This window comes from Sphaeramia orbicularis, chromosome 21, assembly GCF_902148855.1.
Source record: "Sphaeramia orbicularis chromosome 21, fSphaOr1.1, whole genome shotgun sequence".
In the NCBI taxonomy this organism is placed as follows: Eukaryota; Metazoa; Chordata; class Actinopteri; order Kurtiformes; family Apogonidae; genus Sphaeramia; species Sphaeramia orbicularis.
Window position 1 is genome coordinate 55,496,333 of NC_043977.1, and position 27,010 is coordinate 55,523,342.

Sequence of the window (27,010 nt, forward strand, 5' to 3'; positions counted from 1 at the left end):
TCTCTTTATCTAGATCAGAGGTGTCAAACATGCGGCCCGGGGGCCAAAATCATTTTATTTCAGGGTCCATATATACACACATAAACCAATTTGATCTCAGTTGGGTCAGACCAGAAAAATACTGTCATAATAACCTATAAATAATGACAACTGAAGATTTTATCTTTGTTTTAGTGTAAAAAAAAAAAAGTACAATTACATGAAAATGTTTACATTAACAACAAAAAATGTGAATAACCTGAAGAAATATGAACAAGGTGAAATGTCTTGAGAAAAGTAAATGCAATTTTTTCAATATTATCTGTATTTGTAATTGTAATGTAAGTTGTAATGCACATATGCAAATTATAAACTGATGCAGAAAATTGTTAAAACTGCACTTGTTTTTCTTCAGACATTTCAAGTTGTTCACATTATTCAGGTTTTTAAGGAAACGATGCAGATATACACACTATCATAATGTAATTTTACTTTTTTCAATGGTATTATTTTACTGGACCGGCCCACTGGAGATCATACTGGGGTGAATGTGACCCCTGAACTAAAATGAGTTTGACACCCCTGATCTAGATGAAGAAATTAACTGTAAATCCCCATTTTAAAGCTGGTATTTTATTTTCATTTAAAGCTGTTTTGTTTTTGTTTTTTTTAATTTTGAGTAAAACTCACATAACAGTAGAGCACACCTTTCAGATTTAGACAAGAACAGTGAATATATGTCAAATGGGCTGGATGTCAAGGGTTTACTCAAGTTTGATGCCTTTACTTGACCCAAAATTTGTTTTTGTGTAATTTTGGAATTATTCTGTCCTTTATAGTTCACGAGCTTAATTGATTTTCTGTGAATTGTAAGTGAAAATTAAAAATAGTTGACAAAATGTTATTTAATTTCACACAGTAATTATCTATAGTCCATTTCTGTTCATGTGGCCTACTTATAGCTTCTTTTATTTTGTTTGACTGCCTAGGGTTTTTTTTTTTCTTGTTTTTTTTTTTTTTTTATGGGCTCAGCTGGCTGACAGGCAGCTGTCTGTACCCATAAGGCAGCAGCCAACACCAACTGTACTCCCAGTCATCATTGCCCATTTTTCTAACACCTTTGCTTGTGTATCCTCTTTTATTTGGACATTTTACCATGGAGTATCTCACACTACTTTTTTATTTTTATTTATTTATTTATTTTTTATTGCTCTGTGGTGTGTATTACAGAAGCACATAGCTTTCATTGCTTATCTAGTATTATTAGCCCTATTCCAATATTTACATAATTGCCTGATCACAGTAATTTAAGAGCTTGACTCAAGGATGGATTGTTAAAGGCGGATAAAAGAAACAGGAGGAAGCAGAATCTGATATCATTCACACCCCTCCCCCAAATGTTGTTGACAGTGACAATATATTCTGCATGTTTGACATTATCTTTTCTAGAAACTGACTGCGTGTTGATCTAAACATCTCAGACAATGTAATGCATACCTAAATAGATACATCTGAATCACCTAATTGACAATATATCAAGTTCATTTCATTAGTATATTTTTGGAAAAATATGACAAATGTCTAAATTGAAAGACTGGGGATTAGTTATGTAAGTAAATGAAGGACATAAGGAATATGTGTATAAATTTGACATTTGACAGTTTTTGAGATGCACAGATTGTCAAAGTCTGGGGATCCTTTAGCTTATACTTGACACATGTTTTAGATCCTATTTGTTCCACTTATATCTGACAAGGAAACAGAGATAGCTTTATTCTGAAAATTAACTAATTGTTCTGTACAACAAATATTGGCCACTGCACTCAGTGAAATGCCATTGTATTTGATGATGGAAGTCAAAAAGGATGACGCCTACTGATGTTTATTTATTTAACCTTTATTTACCCAGGTATGTTTGTTGAGAACTGATTGTGTCTGTCAGTGTTTGGCTGATATGCATCCAAATGAATGGACTTTAGACCAAGGTTATTATCATTAACTAAAACTAATGAAATGAGGAAAACTAGAATTGAAAAAAACATTTTCGTTAACTGAAATAAATAAAAGCTATAATTAAAGAAAAAACGATAACTAACTGAAACTGTATTGTGTGTTTACAAAACTAAAACATGAAAATTATGGATAAATACCCTTCGTTTTCGTTTTTGTCAATATCGGATTGATATGAAATCGATTTATTTTGCTCGAGCAATTTTAGTTGGTGGCACCATACGACACTCCACAGTATATCACTTTTCATCATTTGTCATTTCCAGTCGTCTTCTGGTCCCCACTCTACCTGACAACATGGAGACTAAAGTAGGGAGAAAGGAGCAGAGTCCTGTACAGGATTTATTTGAATACGACAGTGAAGAAGATAAAAGATATGGAAAAACTAAAACTAAGCATTTAGAAAAAAACAAAAACTAATAAAAACCGGCAAAACTGCTCTAAAAACTAATTCAAACGAACTGAATTAGAGAAAAATAAGTCAAAGCTAAATACCACTAAATTACAATGAAAAATCCAAAACTATTATAACATTGCTCCAGACCTGATCAAGGCCTGGAATTAACAACGGTCCTTCAGGGCGTTGAATTTATTGAGTGCGCCACACCTTGACACCTGCTGCACAGAGTCTGTGCAAAAGTCACTGTTAATGCCAGCTGTGGTTTTCTGTTAAGAATATAGTAAACATTGGTTGTGTCTGGGTTATTTGTTTTAAGGCTGTATCAGTGTTCCCACACCTCTGCTGATCAACGTCTAGTACACAGGCCGTCAGGACAAGTATCTGAGGCTACAGCCTTCAAACAGGTGAAGGTCATCGATTTTTAACATGACGTAGCTTCAGTGAACGTGGTTCCAATACAACCAGGCAGAATCTGTTCAGAAAAACTACCACATGTGGTCTGTTGTGATAGGTTATCACCCACACCCTTTAACACCTTTTAACTGTTTAAGACTCAGGAGTCCTCAGATCTTCTGAATCAGATAAAGAGGATACTTTAGTCTTTTGTTCTTGTGTTTTTTTGGGGTTTTTTTGTACTTTATTTTTTATTGTGTTAATGTAAGGCCCAAAACAAACAGAAATGGTCACAGATACATTCAGACATTTACATACCGTTTACTGTCCACAGATAGAATGAAAAAGTCCCATTTTTTTCCAGGACTTTACACCCTTGTGCCGTTGTAGGTGGAGACTGTATGTCATCATTTCCATTAAATGGATTTGGTTGACAATTTTCATCACCAAGGAGATTGAGGGAGGGTCCTTTTTCAGCCAATATTTGGTGATGGCTTTTTTTTGTCTGCGGCAAGCAGTATTCTAAATAGATATATGTCACTTTTACATAATTCCTCTGGGGGAATGCTAAAAAACAAAGTAACCAATGACATATCAAAATGAACACCAAAAACTGAATACATCAATTTAATCATCTCTCCCCAAAAGCCAATAATACCAGGACAGGAGCAGCATATATGTGCTTGATCTGCCTCGAGCGAACCGCACTCCCTCCAGCAGAAAAATGAACTCCAGAAAAATGTGATTTTCATGCAGGCGTAATAAAGAAATGGGCCAGACATTTCCAACAAAAATCCCTCCATGATAGTGAGTTTGTAGGGTTTTTTTTTTTTTTTTTTTCAAAATGGCAATGATGGTTTTGTGTAAGGGAACCTCTAACTTAGTGAATTAACAAGAATACTGTATTTCCACAAATATTGTCAACAATTGTCAATTGTATTTGAGTCAGGCTTTTATTTGTAACTGTTGAATATTAGGAGTAGTTCTAATTGAAGCCTCGTTTGATCTGCTCCTGTTTGCACTGTTTACATTACTGCACTGCTCTATTAATGCAAATTAAGGCTGTCAGGAAGAACCTCAGACAATTTGGAAATCAACCCCCCACAAATGTGTTTCATGTGCTGCATTTGCACAGGATAAGCAAAGTCTCTTTTTTACTTTACTGACATGATGTCCTGGTTCTGAGCCCCCCCAGTACAGATAACAGTTGAATGATAGAACAATGTTACTACTAGGGCTGCACGATTAATCGATTTTAAATTGAAATCGGATTTTTTAATTAGTACGATTTTTAAAAAAGGGAAATCGTAAAATCGATTTCATCTCTCTCGTGCCAGGGGGCCGCGCGCTTGCGGGCTCCCGTAGGCTCCTCCTCTTATCAGTGACAGCGGTCTGTCACAGAAGTCTGTGTAATGACTGGACTTTAAATGTGTTATTGAGCCCGCAGTACTTATAGCAATGTAAGCCGTGGCTTCACGCACGGATCCCGCAACTGAAATAGAACTGCATGTGGATCACTCATCTTCCGTTGTCCCAGATCCGTACCGTACTGTCTTCTTCCGAACCGGGTCCGAGTCTCGGGGTCATCAGCCTCAGCAGAGGAGCTCACACAGCCCTGTGCCCACACACATGCACCAGCTCCACAGATAGAATCCCTCCAGCGTGTCCTGGGTCAGTCTATTCCACGCACGGATCCCCCAGTTTAAATAGAACCGCATGTGGATCACTCATATTAACGTGGTCAACGCACACACGCACGCACGACTGATGCCTGTCACTGACTTACATTGGTATCACTTCTGTGGGCCCAGATACCCAGAAAAAAAACAAAACAAAAAAAACAAATATATATATATATATATATATATATATATATATATATATATATATATATATACACACACACATATATACATATTTATAATCTAGTCCTCTTACTTGCTAAATTTTTCATTCACAAATGTAAGTTCTGTTACACTAAACCAAATATTATTTATTTTTTGAAAGATGTTGAACTTTATTTAAAGCTGTTAGATAAATGTGGAAACAAAAAGGCTATAAAAAACATAAGTATTTGCTCTGATTTGGACATTGTATTATATAGTGTATTCCCCCTGACAAACTTCTGTTATTTTCTTGTTGTATACATTGTTTGTATACTCTACTTCATTCAATAAAGATTTAATTAAGAATAAAACTTCTGTGGGTTCATCACGTGATCCCATCACAGATTTGAGGTTAGAGCAGTGCCTTGCATTGTTGGCTGCTCACGAAAATGGCATGCTGACCTGTTGTCTTTTGTAGTTTTACCCAAAAATCGAAATCAAAATCGAAAATCGAGTTTTTAGAGGAAAAAATCGGGATTTTTTTTTTCCAAAATCGTGCAGCCCTAGTTACTACTGTAGCTGTTGTGTCATCTGTCTCATCATCTTTGAATGATTCAAGTTTGCTCTGTCTGTGAAAATCCATGTTACTTTGCAACATAAAACTCCTGAATTAACACCTAAAACACTTTTCTATTTTTCATTTGTCATTACTGGCACAGTGTAGAACATCGTCCACCAAAAAACAGGCTCAACAATCGGGCAAAGGAAACAAGATATGTTGCAAATCCCACCAAATTGCAGAGATAATAATAATAATATCACAGGACCTCTGTGTTTGCTGAAATTGCATAGGTAATTTGCTTTACAATTTTTACTGTACGAATTACAGACATGGTGAGTCCATTCAGACCACAGATGACCCCCACACTTATTACATATTATCTGAGGTTCATAAGTAACACTACTCCTGTGTGAATAGGGTGTTATTTTATAAACAGACGCTCAGAAAGTCTGACTGGACAGGTAGTGAGCTGTCAGTGACATGTCAAACAAAGCCTTCTATTAGCCCTGCAATCTTATTAATGGAGCAGTAATTTACAAAAAGCCCATTAAAACACTTATTAAAGGGTCCAAATAAAGTGAAAGAGAACAGAGTGAGTCCTGATGAAAATTGATTGACTGAATGTTTAAAGAGGGATTGTAAATTGATGTGAGTCACCTGTTTTACACAACCATGAAGGCCTGGTCATGAAAGTAGCAGTAATACAATGAGACAGACAGAATGTTAAGTAGCTGCATATCACTGCAAAAAAAAAAAAAGGGTAAAATGACTCGTGCGTGCGCGCGCAGACACACACACACACAAAAACAACACAAGTAGCCCGTCAGGTGGTTGAGCCTCAACACCCCTCCACCCCCCTCCCTCCCCTTGTTCAACTTAGCCAAGTCACTGGACTCCAAAGCCTCAAAACATTCAACCTGTTCCCTGTATTCGGTCCAGTGCTGCTGTGAATGTTTGGTGTTACGCTTCCCTTCTCTCTATTGTGGTTTTCATCTAATTTGTGCTTAAAGGTAAGCGCCAGTGTGTGTTTTTTGCTAGTGTTAATTCTTTTACTTCTTTGGCGTTTACATGGCATATGGCATTGGGCTGAAATGAATGACTATTTCAAAAGTTGACTTGTCATCGACTACAGTAACGAGTAGTCGTCTCGTCACATTATGAACTGTGAAAAAAAAAGTCTCTTATTTATATTTATTGCAGCAATTAAAATACATTTTCTTTCCTTTAACAAGAACATTTGGTGAACAGCAATTAGAATGCCCAACAAAGTTTGAAAAATGAAATACTCAAGAGTTGCAATAAGCAATAAAAAAAACATTTTGTACAACACAATGCATAGCATTACATTTAATGGTAGGGTTAAGACGGGGGTGGGTAACCTGGGCCTCTCAGCCCCTTTTAAGTGCCTTCCTGTGGCTTTGTCAAAAAAAAAAACGTATGGAAATGAATAACTCATATTCTTTACACATTTTGCTGTTATTTTTGCAACCATAAAGTCATTCTGATGTTATGCATTTGTAAAAATGTAGAATATACTCCAAAATGAATTAAAGATACAAGTAGTAGTAGTAGTAGTAAAACAAGACTACTTTTTATTTATGACACTGCATTTGAAATTAAATACATTCCAGATCCTGTCCCTTTTCGTTCATTTCGGTAAAAAACTTTTATTTGTACTTGGACTTTTCTGGTTACTCTAAGCACACAATCCTAACCATTTGAGCAGGAAATTAAATATAGCTGTGACATCAGTCTATGTCAAGTGTGTTGAGCCTAGTTCATAATGAAACATACGTACCTTCACCTCCCAACTGTGCTGTGTCTCTTGTAATGACTGCTAACAGGCTGGATGTTTCAGGCTTTCTGCATCTGTGAGTATGAGATGACAGCAGACGTACCACAGCCTATGACACATTCTGCACAATAGCTACTGTTGATCTCAGAATTGCTGCTTTGACCTGTCAGAATGACTACCTTGATCGCAGTATTTTTTTCTAGAAGTGTTTTGCAGCAGTAATGTGTGGTTGTGTGTGTTATGAAAAAAGCCATATGCATGTAAACACGAGGCATACACTTACCTGTACTACATTTAGACAGATGCTTTAAGCTCTGAACATTTCGTATTACACCACATTTAACCACGTTGCTGTGAAAATGCCTTGGAAATGTGTTCACAAGCTATTATTTCTTAAGCTGTTTTGTACCTGATCATCACTAGTCATTCCAGTAGTACAGGTACATGTGAAAAACAGACTGTGATAAATGTACAAGTACTGATTTAACATCTTTACTGCAGGAAAAGTGAAAGAGTCTAGACTTTGGAATGAACTCCAATTGGAAAAGTCCAAAGTTGGCCTTTGAATTTCTAGTGGCTGTTTGAACCGACCTTCACATCATAATAATAAAATATGAAGACCATTAAACTATTGTTTAACATTGTAACAAGTTTTTTTCCCCTATATTTGTATGTTTGAATCTGTTAATTAAAAAATAATGCGATGAGGGGTTGAACGACTTTCAAATGTAACTATTTTTCTATTAATAAAGAAGACTTTCTTGGGGGAACATAAATAACAACAAAGAAATGGAGAGTAAAGTCAGCATTGGCCATTGGTGTTGGCCTTTTACGTCATTTTTGTCTTAGAATAAAGAATATCAGACGAAATGAACAAAATAAGCATAATATCACATCAGAGACTACGGGTGTGTTAGTCTTTTTACATCGTTTTGTGTCTTTCATGATTTTATCTTATTACGCTGTTTTAGAGCCACAGCCATTGATCTTGAGCCATTGATCAAGAAATCTTTCCATTCTCTGTTCGGTCCGGTTTCGACTGTGTCCGGGCAGGTTGAAGCATAGTAACACATGCGGTCACATGATCGGGTTAATCACGATAGTCCCTCTCAGATGTTATATCCTGCATTTTATTTGAACTTGATTTTTATTTGGAAAAATGTGTGGTGTTTTAATTATAATGAAATATATATTGAATCATTAAAAAATATTTTTTATTCGTAATGTATTTACTTTTTTTTTTAAAAATCAATTACTGGAAATTTCAGGTGACCCCATATGAATACCATGCGACCCCATGTGGGGTCCCGACCCCAAAGTTTGAAAACACTGATTTAATAACATGGCAGGCATATGAGGCCTACAACTGCAGTAACTCAATGAATTAACATTGGTGTATTGTGCACAAAGTTGCCGACAAAATCCACGCTAGACAGTTGTATGGACATAGAACAAGACCAACAGTAAATGTCACAGCTTTCTGAAGTCATTCTAAAGGATCAGTGTTTAGAAATAGACCTGATGTGACACAATTAGGGCACAAGAGATTAGTGATGGGACTGTTGGGTCTGTGAAGGGAGCCGTTCAATCAGGAGTCGTTCACTGAAAAGAGCCGTTCGAAAGACTGGCTCTTTTATGTTTTTTGCATTATTTTGAAACACCAATGTTTTAATGACTAAATAGGCTACATGTGATGATGGACATTACATTTTAAAGGTGTTTAATTGGCGTGGCAGTAAATATCTTACTGTGAAAAAGAACAGTTAGTTCAAATGTGTGGGCTAAATCCATGGCATGAGAGGTGACATTAGGCAAATGATGGAATTTGACCAAAAACATCACGGTACATTATGTGGACTAGTCTGTAGAATAAAAATAAAGAAGAAAATAAAACATTTTCTTATGAAATAACATTTTACTCAAAACAAGAACACAAAACAAGAACAATAAATGTGTGTAAACATACGGAAAAATTTGCACAAAAAACAACAGTGATTAATCACTGCAGTTACTTAAATACCTGAACTGTAGTGCAATTCTCAGAACAAGAACAGTATGTTGGTAAATCGACAGGCAATCGGACACTCCCTCCTTAAAAAAAAAAAAAGAACAGCTCTTTACAAAGACTCGGTTCCCATTGTTCATTTCAAAGAGCCGTTCAAAAGATTCGATTCGTTCGTGAACATCACATCACTACAAGAGATCACGTATCACTTCACTGAGACGTGCGACATGCATTATCAGCCACAGCTGTGACACGGTCAGTAAACCCCTCCCGGTTTCCCTATGACAGTTTACAGTCAGATGTGCTGCTTCCTGGTGGTTTTTCAGCAAATCCAGTAGATTGCTTTCCCTTTTCACATCTTGCAAGGTGCAATTGCTGAAAGTTGCGGTGTTACAGACGTTTTCGGAGGTCCTGTGGTAAACTAAATGCGGAAGTGTCAGAATACACCACGTGATGTGTCTGAGCGAATCACGTTAGCCAATACCAGCAGTACCCAATGAGATTTCATCATTAGCATTAAATCCCCCTTTAGACATTAACGATTGGTTACTGCTAGATATGAAATGCCCTTCTTTGGGTTACATAGCGTTGTGCAGGAGACTCAAAGCTTTACAATGATACCGGTCATGCCAGACTTCAGTAAACAGATGAAACTCAGGATGTCGGTTTGGAATGCTAACTTCTTGGTAAATTTGCAAAAAACATCAAAACTTCCTGCTGCAAGTAAACAAACTGTTATGAAATAAACATCTTAATGTATATTTTCAACATTTTCTTTATAGCTGCTTGAAAGAGCACATGTTGAAGGACTACACTTGCCCAAAACCTCAAAATTGACCACTGCATGAAAAATCAATGTTTTGCCTGTCGTGCCTTAAGCAAAGTACAGGTCCATGAAAGATTTACTTAAGTGGCTAGTAAAGTTTTTGGACATAGCTCCTTTCCGTCTCTGTCCAATCTTACCTTAGTGCATCATTTAATGCATCAGATTGTATTCTTTGTGAGCCCATGTATGTGTTAGCTGATATCTGCACCTCAGGCCACACTAAAAAAAAACAAACTCTAATCTGACATGTTTGTATATTGGATTTGTCTTGTGACTCCAAAACAAATGTTGTTTTCATTTGAGAGTGAAAATGTGTACAAGCCTTTAGTTGGACAGCTTCCTACCTGAGCCGTCTCACAGTAATAGAACATTTCTCATGTGTTCAGCACCTCAAAAACACGACTCCATTGCACTTACACAAATACAACAGTCAGTCTTCTCTGAGAAACTGCTGTGCTTTTGTGAGGATACATCACTTTTGTTAATACAGTTATATTAAAATTTTGTTTTTCTCTTACAATCTTGGAAAAAAATCATCATACACAATTTTCTTCACCTATATATAGGGTTTTTCTTTTTTATGTCTGCAGTAGTTGTTGTGGGGCTGAATAAAGCCATTTAGCACTAAATGAAAAAGGTTCATTGGTTTCAGAAAATTTGTATTGCTATCTCTTTCTCTTTTTCTTGAACAAACAGCGGATGGATGCATATCATTAAACTTTAGAAAAAACAGAGTTGCACACACCAAACATAGGACTTGAACAGCTCAGTCTAGAAAGAATTAATCAAGGAAAATAAACCTCAATCGTTCTTGATCAGGGTCATTTTGTAAAGGAGTGCATTTACACAGAAAACAAAAAGAGAAGGAAATGAAAATGGCTTTACTCCTACCACCTTCCTTAGTGGAAGTTTATTGTAAGGCAGTTGGGTTCAGTACCAAACACTCGACAATTCTCATGTAGTCATTTAACACAGTGTTTGACCGGTTTTTATCCAACAGCATCCATTACATAGCTAAAATCACTCCACACAACTGATGTTAATTATTCTTTTGCGAGGAAGTCTTCCTCATGTGATTTTTTTTTCCTTCTGTATTTTGCTCATTTGTGGTTGATGGTGATGTGGTTGATAAACTGATGAACAATCATCAGGCTGCTATAGGTGGTTCACATTAGGCTGCATATTGGCAAGAATTAGGCGATAATGGTACGTATCACATACTGGATTTGTGAAACAATACATTGTGATACTGTAAGCAAGCCGATTTATTATTATGTCATAGTATGAATAACACGCCATATTCAAGAAACACCGGGATTCAACATGTCCCAATACTTTTGACCATATAGTGTAGCAGTGGATGCAGCATTAGCATTAGCATGATACGAACAACAAATCTTGGTGACAACGCTGCCACTGATGGCTGAACCTGTAACTAGAGTGACAGTCAGTTGATTCATTCTACAGAAGTATTTATCCAAAAGTGTTTACAACCAACCTCATGTGTAACGTTGTAACATCAGAACAAAAGAGTGTGCAAGATTTCATGGTGCTAAATTATGGAACACTCATCTACATTTTTTAGATACCTCAACATCAGTATGTATATATATGTAAGGGTAGAGACTGCGATCTGGTAGGATCAGCGATTCTACCAGTAGAAACTCCGATCAGAGTCTCTACTGGTAGAAACTCCGATCCTGCCAGTAGAAGGGTTAGGGTTAGGGGTTAGGGTTAGGGTTCGGATTGGAGTTTCTACCAGTAGAGACTACGATCGGAGTCTCTACTGGTAGAATCGCCGATCCTACCAGATCGCAGTCTCTACCCTGACACACACATATATACATATACATATATATATATATATATATATATTAGGGATGCACCGATACTCAGTGTGTGTACTCATATTTGTACTCGTAAAAGTAATCCGATACAACTGCACCGATACTACTTTACATTCACAGTTCAGTGCAGCAGGTACGTGGAGGAGGAATAATGTGTGTGGAGTGTGAAGAGTGTGGAGATTTTTCAAAATAAATGACAGTGATAAAAGTAACGTTGACTCCAAGTAACATTAAAGACACAGACAGATACAGACGCAGCGTTCTGTCCGTTCTCTGCGTACATTCCATCCGTTTTCCAGGTGCTGGCGGATGAGTACCTAAACGGAGAGAGGTACGGAGCGGTGTGGTCCGCCGCCAGCGGAAGTGAAAATGAAACTTATCGCTCATTTCTCTTCCTGCTGAAGCTTCGCTTTTAAACCTTACCAGTGAAAACGCTGCAATATTAGTATCACATTAGTGTGTCCTCTGTCGTCTCCATGTTTATTATTACTGACTTTCTTCTTCTCATAAAACTTTACTTTTCTTCGTGGTGTTTGTCCAGTATGGTTAATTAAGAGCGGTGCCCCCTGGTGGATTAATTGAGAAATGCTCATTCCAACACATTAAATGTCAGTAGCAGCACTTTGTTCCAGTCAGACTAATGACAACGACAATAAAGCACATTTACAAAAGGAACTAACAACTGGAGTGGGATTATTAAGGACTTGTATCGGTACTCGGTATCGGCAAGTACTCAAATGTAAGGACTTGTACTCGTACTCAATCTGGAAAAAAGTGGTATCGGTGCATCCCTAATAAATATATATGTATGTATGTGTATATATATATATATATATATATATATATATATATATATATATATATATGTATATGTATATGTATATATATATATATATATATATATATATATATATATATATATATATGTATATGCAGTATATATGAATAGACTAAAACATGAATCGATGGCAGAATATTTGCTTTGACTCACTCATCCCAAAGTGAACTGATAAATGATTTCAGATACCTGAAGCTGTTATGTTTTGTTGACTGTAAAATAATTTTTATTTTATTCTTAGTTCATCCAGTAGTTTATGTTGGATGTGGTGTTTTCTAAGCCTTTTTGACTTCTACCTCTCCCGTTCACATGTTGTTTGATGTTATTACAATGTTATGTGCTTAAAAAAAAAAAAAGCATAAAGATGCTTATAGTTAAATTGGGTTTGATGTATAAAAGAGTGATTTTATGTGAATGTGAGTGTTTGAGAAGTTTTAATTAATGGGGAAAATAGTGTAAATCACAGGCCTTTGGTTCAGTGTTCCACAGTAGAAATAGCTGCACCACAAAAACTACAGCAGAATTGAACACCACAGTTCAGCAGCAGTAGATGATCACGAGCACATTTTTCTGCTGCTTTCCTTTGTTTTTTACTGCAAACACTGGAGATGATACGGATGTGTATGGTCGTGTGAGGATCATATGAAGCAGCTTAAGGGCAGTTAAGCCCTTTTTTACCCCCTCCTTGAGAGAAATAGCAGGTTTTTGTCGTCATGGAAACCTGCAGAAGCTCCTCAATAAAGGGCAAAGCCTGTAGTGCTTAGTGTGACCAAAAATGTTTTGCTAAAATTCATTAACTACATGTTAAGTATAATATAGGTTAAGGTTTCAGTACACATGCCTCACATACAGTCATGTGAAAAAGTTAGAACACCCCTTTAAATCTATATTTTCTTTACCAATAGGGCTGCAACAAACGATAATTTTAGTAACTGATTAATCTGTAGATTATTTTAATAACTAATCGATTCATTGGATAAGCAATATAGGCTGCAGTGATTACTAATGACTACATCCTCGCAATAGCTTCAGGTATAGTTAGTGAGCACTAGCCCGCTACCTAGACTTGTTATGGCTAGAGACTAGCAAGCTATAGTCTTCAACCAGCTCCTGTTATAGCAGTGGTTCCCAACTTTTTTTGGCTCGTGACCCAATTTTAACTTCACGCATTTCTGGCGACCCCAGACATTCAAAACAGAGATTTTTTTTTTTGCTAAAATTAATTTGTTTTTGATCATGTAATAGTTTGCTATACTATGTTGCAAATAAACGCTAAGTTTAGAGGACATTTAGTCTATATAATGAATATTATTATGGACGGAGGCAGTAAATCCAGGTGTAGATTACTGCACAGATGGAGAATTTGATTTTCCTTGGTCAGGATATGTACAGTCAGTCCAGCTTGTATTTACAAGGCTGACAATTAATACTGAACAAACAAGAACTGAAACTATGAATTATGAAAGATCTGCAGCATCTGAAACTGACCACAATGAACATTTGACAGATAAACAGAACCACAGTGCTGCAGTTTCACACTCACTGTTTGTCATGTCTTTTCTGTATTGGGATTGTCTCCATCAACTCACCATATATTTTTTATTAGTAATTTTATTTTTATCAATTACTAGAAATTTCAGGTGACCCCATTTGAATTCCAGGTGACCCCATGTGGGGTCCCAACCCCAAGGTTGAAAAACACTGTTATAGGCTATCAAACCAGTGTTGTATGTATTACTTCCAGTCAGCAATAGGTAATGCTAGTCTGGTGGCCCGATAAAGGGAGATGGATGAAAACATATTAATTATGACAACATTGTCTAATAAATAGCTAGCGGACTAAAGTAATCACAACACATAGGCTATCTTAAGCTAAGGTTACAGTATGTTCCTGGTGGCCTCATAGGTCTTATAGCGTAGACTTTGTCTTTTAGGTATGCCCATAAAAAACAGTCTAGTGGTGTGAGGTCCGGTGAACTGGACAAACAGGTGGATTGGACGGAGGGGTTTGGTTGAATACCCTCTGCGTTCAACAGACCTCACACCACTAGACTTTTTTTATGGGGATACCAGAACAAAAAAGTCTACGCTGAGACCTGCTACAGTCGCTGAATTGAGAGCAGCCATTGAACATGAATGCATGTAAATACCAAGGGAACTGTTTGGTGATGTGTGCGATTCCATTGCTTGGCATTGTCAGCAGAGTCTGAACCAGAACAGATGTCAGTTTGAGAACAGGTGGAACAGACAAAACAATAAAATGATGTTTGTAAATTCTATTACATTTTGAAAATGAAATGGATTTTTATAAACACCTACTTTACAATTATTTAAAGTGTGTATACTTTTTTTGGGACAACCTGTATATATTGTTCAGTTCTGTTCTAAAGATTTTTTAAAAAATAAATTTTCAGCCCAATAACACGATGACTCGCTCACTCAGGATTGGTTTTGCTGTGTTTGGTAAATATGTCTCTGTTTTACTGGAAGTAAACCTGTTTGTCCTCTCTTTGGTTTTCTACAGTGCAACATTCAGAAGAGTTGGAAAAGTGCCCTCATTCAGTTTCATCCAGACTGGGGGCCAAGCAGGACTACGGTTATAACGGTGAGTTACAGCTGCTTGTGGAGCAAAGTTTTGAGCGTTAGTATTTCATTTGTTTCATTGGCTCTCTTAGATGACACACAGTCCCAGCAGGATCAGATTCACACAATGTTAACTTCACAGAAGCTTCTCACTGTCTTCATAGTCTAGATCAGGGGTGTCAAACTCATTTTAGTTCAGGGGCCATATCCTCCCAATATGATCTGAAGTGGGCCAGACCAGTAAATTAATAACATAATGTCATATAAATAAGGCCAATACCAGACATTTCAATGTGTTTTATAATGAAAAAAGTAAAATTACATTCTAGAAATGTTTACATCTATAAACTGTCCTTTTAAAAATGTGAATAACATTGACAACCAGGAAAAAAATGAAATTTATTAGGAAAAATAAGTGGAATTTTAACTATATTATGCCTCTGCATTACAACTTACAGATCACAGTGGATCTGCAAATGCACAAAATACTTTAGTAACTGACAGAATATTAGTTAAATTGCACTTACTTCTCTTAGGACATTTCTGGTTTGTCATATTTTTTTGTGAAAGGCTAGTTTGTAAATTTACACAGTATCATGTAATTTCCTTTTTTTACACTAAAACAAAGAGGAACAAGAAAAGCACTCAGAGAGCACAGACCTCCGCCGAGATAGATCTGCCCCCCCCCCCCCCCCCCCCCGATCACCAACAAAATGTAATCATTTCTTCCTTGTGCCAGTATCAACATTTCCTGAATATTTCATGAAAATCTGTCCATAACTTTTTGAGTTATCTTGCTAACAAACAAACAAACATGCAAACAAACACGCAAAAACACGAAGCAAAGTGATCACAATACCTCCTGGTGGAGGTAAAATTCAGAATTGTCATTATTTGTAGGTTTTTATGATAGTATTTTACTGATCTGACCCACTTGAGACTTAAAGTAGGGCTTTATATGGGCCCTAAAGTAAAAGGATTGAGTGTTAATATCTTGAGTGTGATTTTTGCATTTTACAAATTCATTTTACGGGCCGGATTGGACCCTTCGGCGGGCCGGTTTTGGCCCCCGGGCCACATGTTTGACACCTGTGGTCTAGATGGTTGGTGGGAGCTCCACAGGCTATCCTCTACTTGTCTCTTTGTCATTACCTCCGCCAGGAGGTATTGCGATCACTTTGCTTTGTGTGTTTGCATGCGTGCTTGTTTGTTTGTTTGTTTGTTTGTTTGTTAGCAAGATAACTCAAAAAGTTATGGACAGATTTTCATGAAAATTTTCAGGAAATGTTGATACTGGCACAAGGAACAAATGATCAAATTTTGGTGGTGATTGGGGGGGGGGGGGGGGGGGGGGGGGGGGGCAGATTTGTCTTGGCAGAGGTCTGCGCTTTCCGAGTGCTTTTCTTGTTTTGTATGTTTTCATACGAAACCTGGTAAATACAAGAGCTGCAGCTATCAATTATTTTTGTAATCAATTAATCTATCAATCGTTTTCTTTGATTCGATTAAGAATTATTTGAACAGGCAAAAAAAAAAGTAAAACTAGAAAAGCCCTCGGAGAGCGCAGACCTCCGCCAAGGCAGATCAGTACCCCCCCCCCCCCCCACCAACTGAACATGAAACTAACATACAACTGAAAAAATCAAGACAAAGATTTGTAATGTTTGTGTGAAAAGTGGAAAAGTGTACAATGTAGACAAGTCAACATATAGTCATTTTCTGCCTTTTTGTCCTTGTCTCTTCTGAGCTGCGCACCATGTGGTTTGTGTGTCAGTGTGAAACACAACAGCAGATCAGTGTTTAGCAGCAGTGAAATTAAGGAAACAAAAAAACAAAAAAAATTCAATCACAATTTTTTCTGAATCGAAGCTTCTTGAACATTGTCATTGATTTTTTTTTTTTTTTTTTTTTTTAAACAATTCCAGTCAAATAGTTGATTAATTGATTGATCAGTTCAGCTCTATTGTAAAGTATCTAAGCCTTATTATCAAGAAGGACATCAGCTGAGTACTCAGTCCTTTCAGGATGTGCCAGGATGAATTCCTGCTCAGAAAAGAATGTGGGCAGACAAGATCCAGTCTGAAAGTGGTGGGATTTGACACCACCCTAGGTGTGGTTTTGCTTTGGAGTTGGTTGCATATCGCTGGATTTGTCAGGACAGATCCTAATGTTGGGTCTGAATAAGGCCTGAGTGGTTGGATCTGATTTCATTCTGAGTGTGTTCACTCCTTGCATTAGACAGGTCCATTTACTATCACCAGGAACAATGTTAATGCCAGGTGTGAATAGGCCCACAGTGTAATGATGGGATTAAGATCTGAAACAAGTCTGTAGATTAAGTCAGATGAGCGACTGTACTATCACCATCTGTTTAAAAAACTAGAAAAGCACTCAGAGAGCGCAGACCTGCGCCAGGGCAGCTCAGTCTTCCATGCTGTGATCTACTAAAGATATTACCTGGACTTTGGACTTAGACCCTTAGCCTTGATATTATCGTCTTTTTTATTGTGTTTTCCTCTATTTCATGTGTTTTGCCAAGATATAAAAAGAACAAATATATTAGTTGAACTATAGAATTTATGCAAATTATTAACTATATATATATATATATATATATATATATATATATATATATATATATATATATATGCGTTTAGTAGAAGAGCACATAAATGACATACAGGTAACATCTTCCAAAGCTTTGATTTACTCCAAATATAATAGTTTGCCATTCATTTAATCTGCATAATTAGATTCCTTAACCAAGAAAACATACCTTTAGCAATTGGATTCACTTTGATGTCATGATTAGTTCAGAATTTATTAACGAAAATCACTTTCTCGGAAATGGCGCTTTTCTCCTGGATCTACCTCCATAGTTGTTGAAAACAAATCAGTTGGCACACTTCAGATTTCACACTGTCATGGATATATTTTGGTGTTTGTTGCATGTCAATACCATTATTTGTTTCCTTGCTAGGATGAAAATTCCAAAAGTCCCCTATTTTTTTCCTGTTCTGGATCATGGTATCCAGAATTTTGTGGGGATCCAAATCAATCTTCAATATCTTGTAGAACCTGTTGGGAACTAATTTTCTATTTTTTTTTTTTTTTTACCAAGCACTCTGACCATTCATTGTGGAGTTACACATACATATGTTGAAAATATCCCTATCTCCTAATGATAAAGAATCCTTTTAAAAATTCCTAGATCCAGACAGTGATTCGGATCATTCCCAAAATCTAATCATTTGTTCCTCGTCCCATTTTGAACATTTCCTGAAAATTTCATCAAAATCCATCTATAACTTTTTCAGTTATGTTGCTAACTAATCAACAAACAAATAAACAAATAAACCCTGGCTAAAACATAACCTCCTTGGTGGAGGTAATAAAATAAAATATGTACAGTTGCACAACATTGTAAATGAATGCTGAAATGATTAAATGTGTAACAGAGGTTCTCAATTGAAATAAAAAGTTAAAGTAGAATAGCTCCTTTCTTTGATTTGATTGTGTAACACACACTGGCTCATACTAAATAGAGACTCTGTTTTCCATAGAGGCCAAAGCACAACAAAGAATGTAATCAGCTGTGTAGTTGCTTGGAGGGTGTGTTCTTAAAAGTAGGTCCTGCTCCTTCCTTATCCTATCTGCCGTCGGGTTCAGAGGTCACTTCCTCCTCATGTTTATAAACATTGTGTCGTGAACAGCCGTGAAGGTGGTTTGTAACTCAGCTGGTGCAGACATCACACACACTTGCAGTTTTATTTCACATACCAGTCATTCAAAGGAGCACAGAGGTAAGGAGCTGCCATTTCACCCTCTGCAAATCACTTTAATACCGGCTTCAAATCTGCTGTTTTATTTGTGTGGTTTGGAAATGTTCACTGCTCTCTACGGCCTTTGAAGGCACTGAATTGCACTACGTCCTTTATCACCTGTTTGTGACCTGTTTTTACCTGATTGTAAAAGTGAACAAGCTGGGTGTTTTTTGTCCTCCCCCCTGTAATTTAGAGATCATTTTATCATTTTGTGTTTTTAACAAAAATTTCAGAAAGAAATTTCATCCAAACTAATAGCTGTTGATGTTGCCTTCTTGGTAATTGATGCTTTCGGAGGATAAACAAGGTTTTTGTTTAAACCAGAGGACTGACACAGTATTCCATTTGTAAAATAACCTGTAATTATTTTCTGGATACACACTCACACAGCTTTGTTTAATTTTTTAACTCTTTTCACTGTAAAGTGAAAAATGTACTTAGTGATAACAGCCCACTTTAGCCACGTATAATATTTAGTCACTGTGTAAATTTTTAATGTGCTTTGGGAAAAAAACATGTAGACTGCAGCTGAAGTAAAAACAACACAGTGGAAATTAAACCAATTATATGCACTGCAAAAAGGAATCTCAAGAGAGAAAAAAAAACCAAAAAAAACCACCCTATTCCTGGGAACTGAATGTTTTTGATTTTTTTTTTAAGAAGGAAAATTATTTTGTAATACATGTTTTCAGTAGAGGAGGAGGAGGTTAAACAAGTCTGACTTTTTCATAAGAATGTCCATTTAATGTCGATCAAGGTTTAACCAGTCACCACCTCCAACTAACAGTGAAATATTTTGTTTAGGTCTGTGGTTTCATTACTCCTAATGAGCACAATTTGCTTAAAACTTCACCTTTTAACCCCCTTTATGGTTTGTGTTGTTTGCTGTAGTTTATACCATTGGCAGATATTCATAAGAGTTTGGTTACATTTAAGAATATTATGGCGTATTAACGTTGTGATATCATGTATTGAATACCGGCTGAATCAACAATTGATGGCTTTATTGATTGGGGTTATCTCTCTCAACTCACCATATAGTTATTAGTAAGTTTTTGTTTTTGTTTTTATTTTTTTTTTGTTTAGTTTTTTTCAGCTAGAACTTTCAGGCGACCCCATTTGAATTCCAGGTGACCCCACATGGGGTCCCGACCCCAAGGTTGAAAAACACTGGTCTAGAGAGATGTTCCATCTTTTTCCGGTTTTATTTCTCACGCTGAAGTCAGTAGTTGATTTGGTGTGTTCTTCACACTTTTTTGACTGTGCTGGGGAGACAAGAGCTGACTGATCATGCGGGCTACCTTTTCTGGCGACGACTGGCAGTCGGGTTGGTGTGTCTTTGCCCTTAGGACAACTGGGCAGTAGTCATTCAGGCAGCTCACTGTGTTCTTCTAGGACACTGGGGCAATGAGTTCAATGAAATATGAACATGAGCTGTTCTGTGTGCGGTCGTGTGTGCATGTTTGTTTGTTTTTTTGTTAGTTTGTTTGTTAGCAAGATAACTCAAAAAGTTATGGGTGGATTTGGATGAAATTTTCAGGAAATGTTGATACTGGCACAAGGAACAAATGATTAAATTTTGGTGGTGATTGGGGGGGGGCAGAGCTCTCTTGGCGGAGGTCTGCGCTCTCCGAGTGCTTTTCTTGTTTAAATTTGCAGAAGGTCATGTTGTAGAATCATATTTGTACGGAAACTTAGAACACACTTTCTCTTCTTTTTTCCATCTCATAGGAGTTGACTTCCAGTGTTAGGGCATATTACTGTCACCTTCTATATCTGAGTCATGTCCCTTTGACTAACAAGACCAGACAAGGACCAGACAAATCCCTTTTTTGACCTATAATCCAAGATAGTCACTGCAACACTGATGTTAACTTAATGTTCTGACAGAGACACAACACTCATCACTAAAGATACAAAAAAAAAGCCATAAAGTTTCAGCCTTAGATGCATATAGATCTTTAAGAACTCCTTCGTTCAGAACTGGTTTCTTGCACATATTCCATTTCAGTGTTTCATTAACTTTTATGAACTATATACACACTATGTACTGTATACTATATTCACACAATAGAGTAGGGCTCCAACAACTAGTAGACTAGTTGACCAGTACTTGATGGCAAAATTAGTCGGCTATTTTATTGCTAATTGTTAAATAAAAAAACTAAATACTCAAGAGTTGCAAACTTTGTTAGGCACAACACTACAAATTATTTGGTAATTGTACCAAAGATACCAAGATAAAAAAAATTTAGTTTTAGAAGTGTTAAGGCTGGTTTATGCTTGCCGCACGAACGTGACGTGTGGAAAATAGATGCGGGGAGTCACCACGACAGTACGCATGGTCCTTTTATACTCCGGGCAGCTCTGGGTGGCATTTATTCCCAAACTGCTGGGGGCAGTGTGCCACAAATGCACGTCTATCACAGTAGAAAACTAGAGAAGAAGAAAATTCATCAGTTCGTTTTCCGTTTTCACATAGTTATCAACAAACTTACCTCCTCCGGAGGGAAATTTGTGTCTGTTTCCCTGTGTTTAATAAAATTCCAGAACCAGCTCAACTCTCTCAGAATCTGCGGGACGTTTGGGCTCCCCCCTGGGTCTCCATCTCCCTTTGGCGGTCTTTTTTGCCTTTACATATCTGTCCCGAATGTTTTTCCAGTTTTTCTTTGCCCATTCCTCCTCTTTGCTGACTGTCGCTGCAGTTTCCCTCCATGAATTGTTCACCACACAGCTGTGGCGTGGTCCAGGTGTGACCAATCATAGCAGTGCCTGTACTTCTGTACTTCTACCACCAGGAGGTCCTGAATGTCGGCCATGTTGTCCACACGTCTCGTAAAAATTTTCTGAGGTGCGCGACACGGAAAGTTTCCGCTTGAGATGAGCTGCGCGAAGGGGCGGGGCTGTGAAAATGACATCAATTGGCCGCGTGAAGCCGCGTGGAGCTCGCTGACACAGTAGCATAAACCAGCCTTTAGCCTAGATAATTTATCTTGTTTTAAGTGTTCATTTCTTGTTTTAAGTGTACATACATCTGTAAACATGCTTATTTCTAGATTTAACAATCTTAATACAAGAAATCTTGTCCAGTGAAATTATCTTGCTGCTTTTTAATACAGACTTAATATTGTTAACTTTGTCACATTCTGACCATAATGAAGAGTTTAAAACCACGAATAAACATCTGATTTCTTCCCTCATGACCATAAAACAGCCTTTGAACCAGGAAGAAACGATGATTTGAGCCGCATTATCAGCACAATATGATGGATATCAGCATTTAAATCATGACAATATATTCATCAATCGATCTTTCAGTCAAATTTTATTTATATAGCACCACATCATAACGAAAGTTATCTCATGACTAGGGGTGTAAGAAAATATCGGTTCCCACAATATATTGTGATATTTCATTTCATGATACTGTATCGATATTAAAAAGTACTATATCGATATTTTTAGGTATTTGTTTAAATGGGTATTTTGCTCTGTTGTTTGTACTAAAAAGGTAGCATTGTGATATTGCATGTCATGCATGTAGGTTTTTTTTTGTTTTTTTGTTTTTTTTTAATGGATAACACTGTTTTGTTAAATAATGGTTATTTCAATCATCCTAAAAGCACTTCTTACTGTCTGAAAGAGGCAGATGTTAGTTCCTTTGTTGGGATCGCACAAAAATAATGTTATGATGTTGGATGATTCAGTGACTGAACACTATTCATTCATTTCACAGGTAATAGAATATGAACATTTGAGGAGGATCTGAAACTGTAATGTCTGTAAACATCATTTTATGTTTTATTTATTATTATTATTTATTTTTAAAATTTCGTTTTTACTGAGGAAAGTTTTGTGATATCGTATAGGGCTGGGTGTCATGGCCAGTTTCCTTAATCGATTCGATTTCGATTCATAAGGTTCTGACTCGATTAATTGCGATTTGATTCGATTCAGTATTAACTGATTGATTCAGATTCATTTAGTGATACCAAAATACAATTTTGAGTTGTAACTTGATTATTTGACTACTGCAGCCATGCAACACAGAATCTACATAATATTAGAAAGGCAATAAATCTGACATGTCAGCCTATGTAGCTGAATCTGTCCTGAAATAATGAACAGGACACAAACATGTCCATGTTTCTACAGTGGATCAGAACAGATGTCTGTCTCATCTTTATTCAGTTTTATACCTGGTGCTTCCAGCCTTAAGGCACATTACTATCACCTTGGGGCACTGACACCAGTTTGGCCCCCCTGAAACAGAATCATGTTGGGCCCTTGGTACAAGAAACTCACTGGAGGGGAAGGTTGGGCGGAGCTTCGTGATTTCTGCTTTACTATTCCTCTAACTCTAGCAATATATCGTATCGTGGTCCTAATATTGTGATTTGTATCATCTCGCCAGATTCTTGCCAATACACAGCCCTACTCATGACATCTATCTTCATATAGTTTAAGCAGACATGTAAACAAACCTCAACAATAAAGAAAAAAATATCACTAGGTCTAATTTCAGAAGTACACAAACTCTTAGGAGTTGGAATAAGCTTTGATAGTTGTAAGTAGGGATCTGTCCCTGTGTTTTTACCTCAGCCAAGGAGGTTATGATTTTGCTGGCGTTGGTCTGTCTGTCTGTCTGTCTGTCTGTCTGTCTGTCTGTCTGTTTGTCTGTGTGCAAGATAACTCAAAACGTTATGGATGAATTTGGATGAAAATTTCAGGAAATGTTGATACTGGCACAAGGAACAAATGATTATATTTTGGTGGTGATCGGGGGGGCACTGATCTGCCTTGACGGAGGTCTGCCCTCTCCGAGTGCTTTTCTAGTTTAAGTTCAGCATCTACGGTTTGCATATGAATCCCTTTGCTACCAGTCCTGGTATCACTGGGCTGTGTTGGTGCACTTCCTTTGTACTCAGTGCCATTATTATTACTATCAGCAGCTTTCCTCATGTGATCTCTTTGTAGTCCGCCTCCGGCCCCTCAGCCCCTTGGCCCTTGCATTACCCTCTGCTTTCCCAGGAGAACTTATGAGGATCATTTGACTGAAACAATTTTGTTGCTTCAGGCTTTTAAAGTTGGGGAGGGAAAGACAACTGATTTGTTACACAGTTCTTCACTGTGCCCCAGAAGGCTCCTGATTCACTTCTTACATCTGTTATTCTAAGCAGAAGATCATCTTATGCACCATTTCCAACTCCTCAGAAAGTAAAAGCATGGATTGTTTGTTTCACAAGTTGCCAGAAGTTGCACCTACATAATTGTAAATGTGCATGTAATTGTAATGAAGGATTGAGGAGTAGCATTGTGTTAGAGACAAAAGTGAGTATAAAAACAACCAAAAAAAGTTTACAACTACTATAGTTTACTATAAACTATACTCCGTCAATTTGTGTTTTTTTTAATGTCCCAATTCCAACCGTTGTCCTTAATCTGTGTTTAGGGACCGGCAAAAGTGACCTAAAATTGACACTCTGAAGGAGTTACTTAGGTTATTTATTTATTTGTTTGTTTGTTTGTTTCTTTAGTTTGGTTTGGTGTTTTAACCGTATGGTCCACAAACATTTTTAACCATAACATTTTAAATTTTCAGTCTACATTAACAATCTAAATCAGGGGTCAGCAACCCACGGCTCCAGAGCCACATGTGGCTCTTTCATCCCTCTGCTGTGACTCTCTGTGGCTTTGGGAACATGAATAATTAGATTTTATTTTATTTTATTTTATTTCATTAGTTTTTTTAATGTAATTCTAAATTTGAAGATTTTGGCGATCTTTAAACGTTAAAGTAAAACATGTTTAGTTTTTTTGTCGCTCAATAAAATAATGGCAAAAGGCTTAAAGTGTCAGTTCCATTTGTTGGTGGACAAGGATAAAACTTGTATTCTGATTAGTGATGTGTTTGTCATGAACGTAGCAGCTGTTAGAGCCGGCTCTGTCAAGTGAATGATAGGAGCCGGTCCTACCTGGGGCCCAGAGCCACTTTCTTCTCTATTTTTTTTCTTTTCAGGCTGCACATATTTGCTCTACTGCATTGTGTCTACTGAACTGACCAGAGCTGTCTTTGCACTGTCCAGTGCTGAGCCTGTTCAAAAGGAACAGGAAACCGTAGTGCTGTTGAGTGCTGAACCTCATAGAGATATTTAATTTTTTTTTTTTTAATTATTATTATTTAGGTATTGTCATCAGTTGGTCGTCCATCTGTCCAAAAACTTTGCCATGCATGACTAAGTCAGGCCACCGGGGGCAGCAGGGCACCTGATAAGTGAGGCCGAGGGTTTTCAAGTGTGCACGTTATGTTTTTTATATACATAGCATTAAGGTAAAAAAACGATACATGCAGCCTTATGTTCATTTTAGTTGTCAAAACGGTTTTGTGGCTCCCGGTGTTTACTTTTCTGTAGGAAACGGGTCCAAGTGGCCCTTTGAGTGTTTCAGGTTGCTGACCCCTGACCTAAATGAACCAAAAAGAGACAATAGAGAAAACTGTCAGTGTCAGTGGGACTGATTTATATTCAGTGATTTGTTTTAGACAAAGAACCATATGTGTTCTCACATCAGAGTCTCCAAAAGTCTCCAATAACACCAGAAAAAGGGGATAGATTTGTCACTAGTGGCTTTTTCGATAAAGAGCCTCTAGAGGGGTCTGAAAAATCACTAAATATGCTAACAAAGTGTCTTAGGTAGAAACACTGACTTTTACAGCTACAGACAGACTGATGGTTTATATGACTGGGACAGAGAAAGTCATTGTGTCATTTAGAGAAAAAAAGATGTGTTTTAGCATTTGAGTCACTTTTCAAAAGGTGATTAAAGTTTTCAACCAAATTTTATCCTCCTCAGACCCAGCTATGGGTTTTCTGTCCACATTTGTGGACAAGAGTTTCACAACTTTATACAAAAAAAAGAAAAGAAAACTGTCCACCACAAAGGACATTCCATAAAAAATTTAAAAACTGCATCTGAAAAAACTGTTGCATCATCATGTTCCAATATAGGCACTTATTTAATAAAAAAAAAAAAAAAAAAGCTTGTACTTTGCTGACATTTCCTGGGTTTTAGGAGGTTAAAAGTAACAAGATTTATTGCTAAGTGGTTTTGGAACAAACAGTTGCTAGGGCAGCTTGAAAAGTGGCTGAATGTGCCTTTTTCGTGCTGTATTTACATATGTGGTGTGGGCTTATTATCTTATGTCTTTCTCTGTGTTGATGTAATCATCTGTGAACTAGTGCTGACCCTGTTTTACTGTAACAGACATGAGTTAATCATGTCGTACTGATCGGCTCAATCAGAGCTGTTATTGATCAGTGAAGTAACGACATCAGAGTCAGCTCAGATGAGAGGCTTTCTCTCCGTTAGCATGCTTACATAAAACTTCCACAGGAGAAGCAGATGTACAGTTTACCTCTTGCCGTGGTCATTTTAGGAGTTTGATGTCAACACTGCAAATCATCCTGCGTTTTCAATACCTAATCACCGTGGTTTATCATTATACCGGTAATCGTTTCCTCCCTATTATATGACTAAAAAAAATCTAAATATTTGTGTAATTTTGGACTGATGATATTACAGTACTAACCTAATAGCTAGAAGAAACCTAGAAAAAAAAAATGTGCTCATTGATGCACTGGTAATGCTCCTGTTAGTACATGATGTTCCATAATATGTCAAGTGAATTTGAAGCAAACTTTTAAAATTGTTGCCCAAAAAAAAAGGAACTTTTCATTAACAGCTTTGAAGCAGATAAACTGTCTTGTCTTTTCATTTATACTTAACGTGTCATGCAACATATTTCATGTCAAAAGTCAAAGGTCATATAATATATAGGGGTGTTAGAAAATATTGGTTCTGCAATATATCGCAATATTTCATTTCACAATATTGATATTAAAAAGTACTGTATCGATATTTTAGGTATTTATTCAAATGCAGATATGGCGGAGGTTCATTTTTGTTTTTTGTTTTTCTTTATTGTTTATATCTTTTTCATTATTATTCAACATTATTTTATTAAATAATGGTTATTTGACGCATCCTAAAAGCACTTTTTACTGTCTGAGAGGCAGATGTTAGTTCCTTTGTTGGTATCGCACAAAAATAATGTTCTGATGTT

General features: G+C 36.9%; 1 protein-coding gene across 3 annotated transcripts in view; it reads left to right on the forward strand.

The window, feature by feature from the left end:
- slc39a10 (solute carrier family 39 member 10) overlaps positions 1 to 27,010 on the forward strand; it is a 64,526-nt gene that overhangs the window by 8,587 nt on the left and 28,929 nt on the right. For 2 of the 3 annotated variants that reach the window (XM_030125575.1, XM_030125576.1), the window contains exons 1-2: positions 6,088 to 6,180; positions 15,006 to 15,086. In XM_030125575.1, coding sequence (XP_029981435.1) covers positions 6,121 to 6,180; positions 15,006 to 15,086 — 141 coding nt within the window. In that variant the 5' untranslated portion in view covers positions 6,088 to 6,120. Of the gene's footprint in view, positions 1 to 6,087; positions 6,181 to 15,005; positions 15,087 to 27,010 lie in introns of those variants that run through there. The other variant, XM_030125577.1, reaches the window with a different exon arrangement.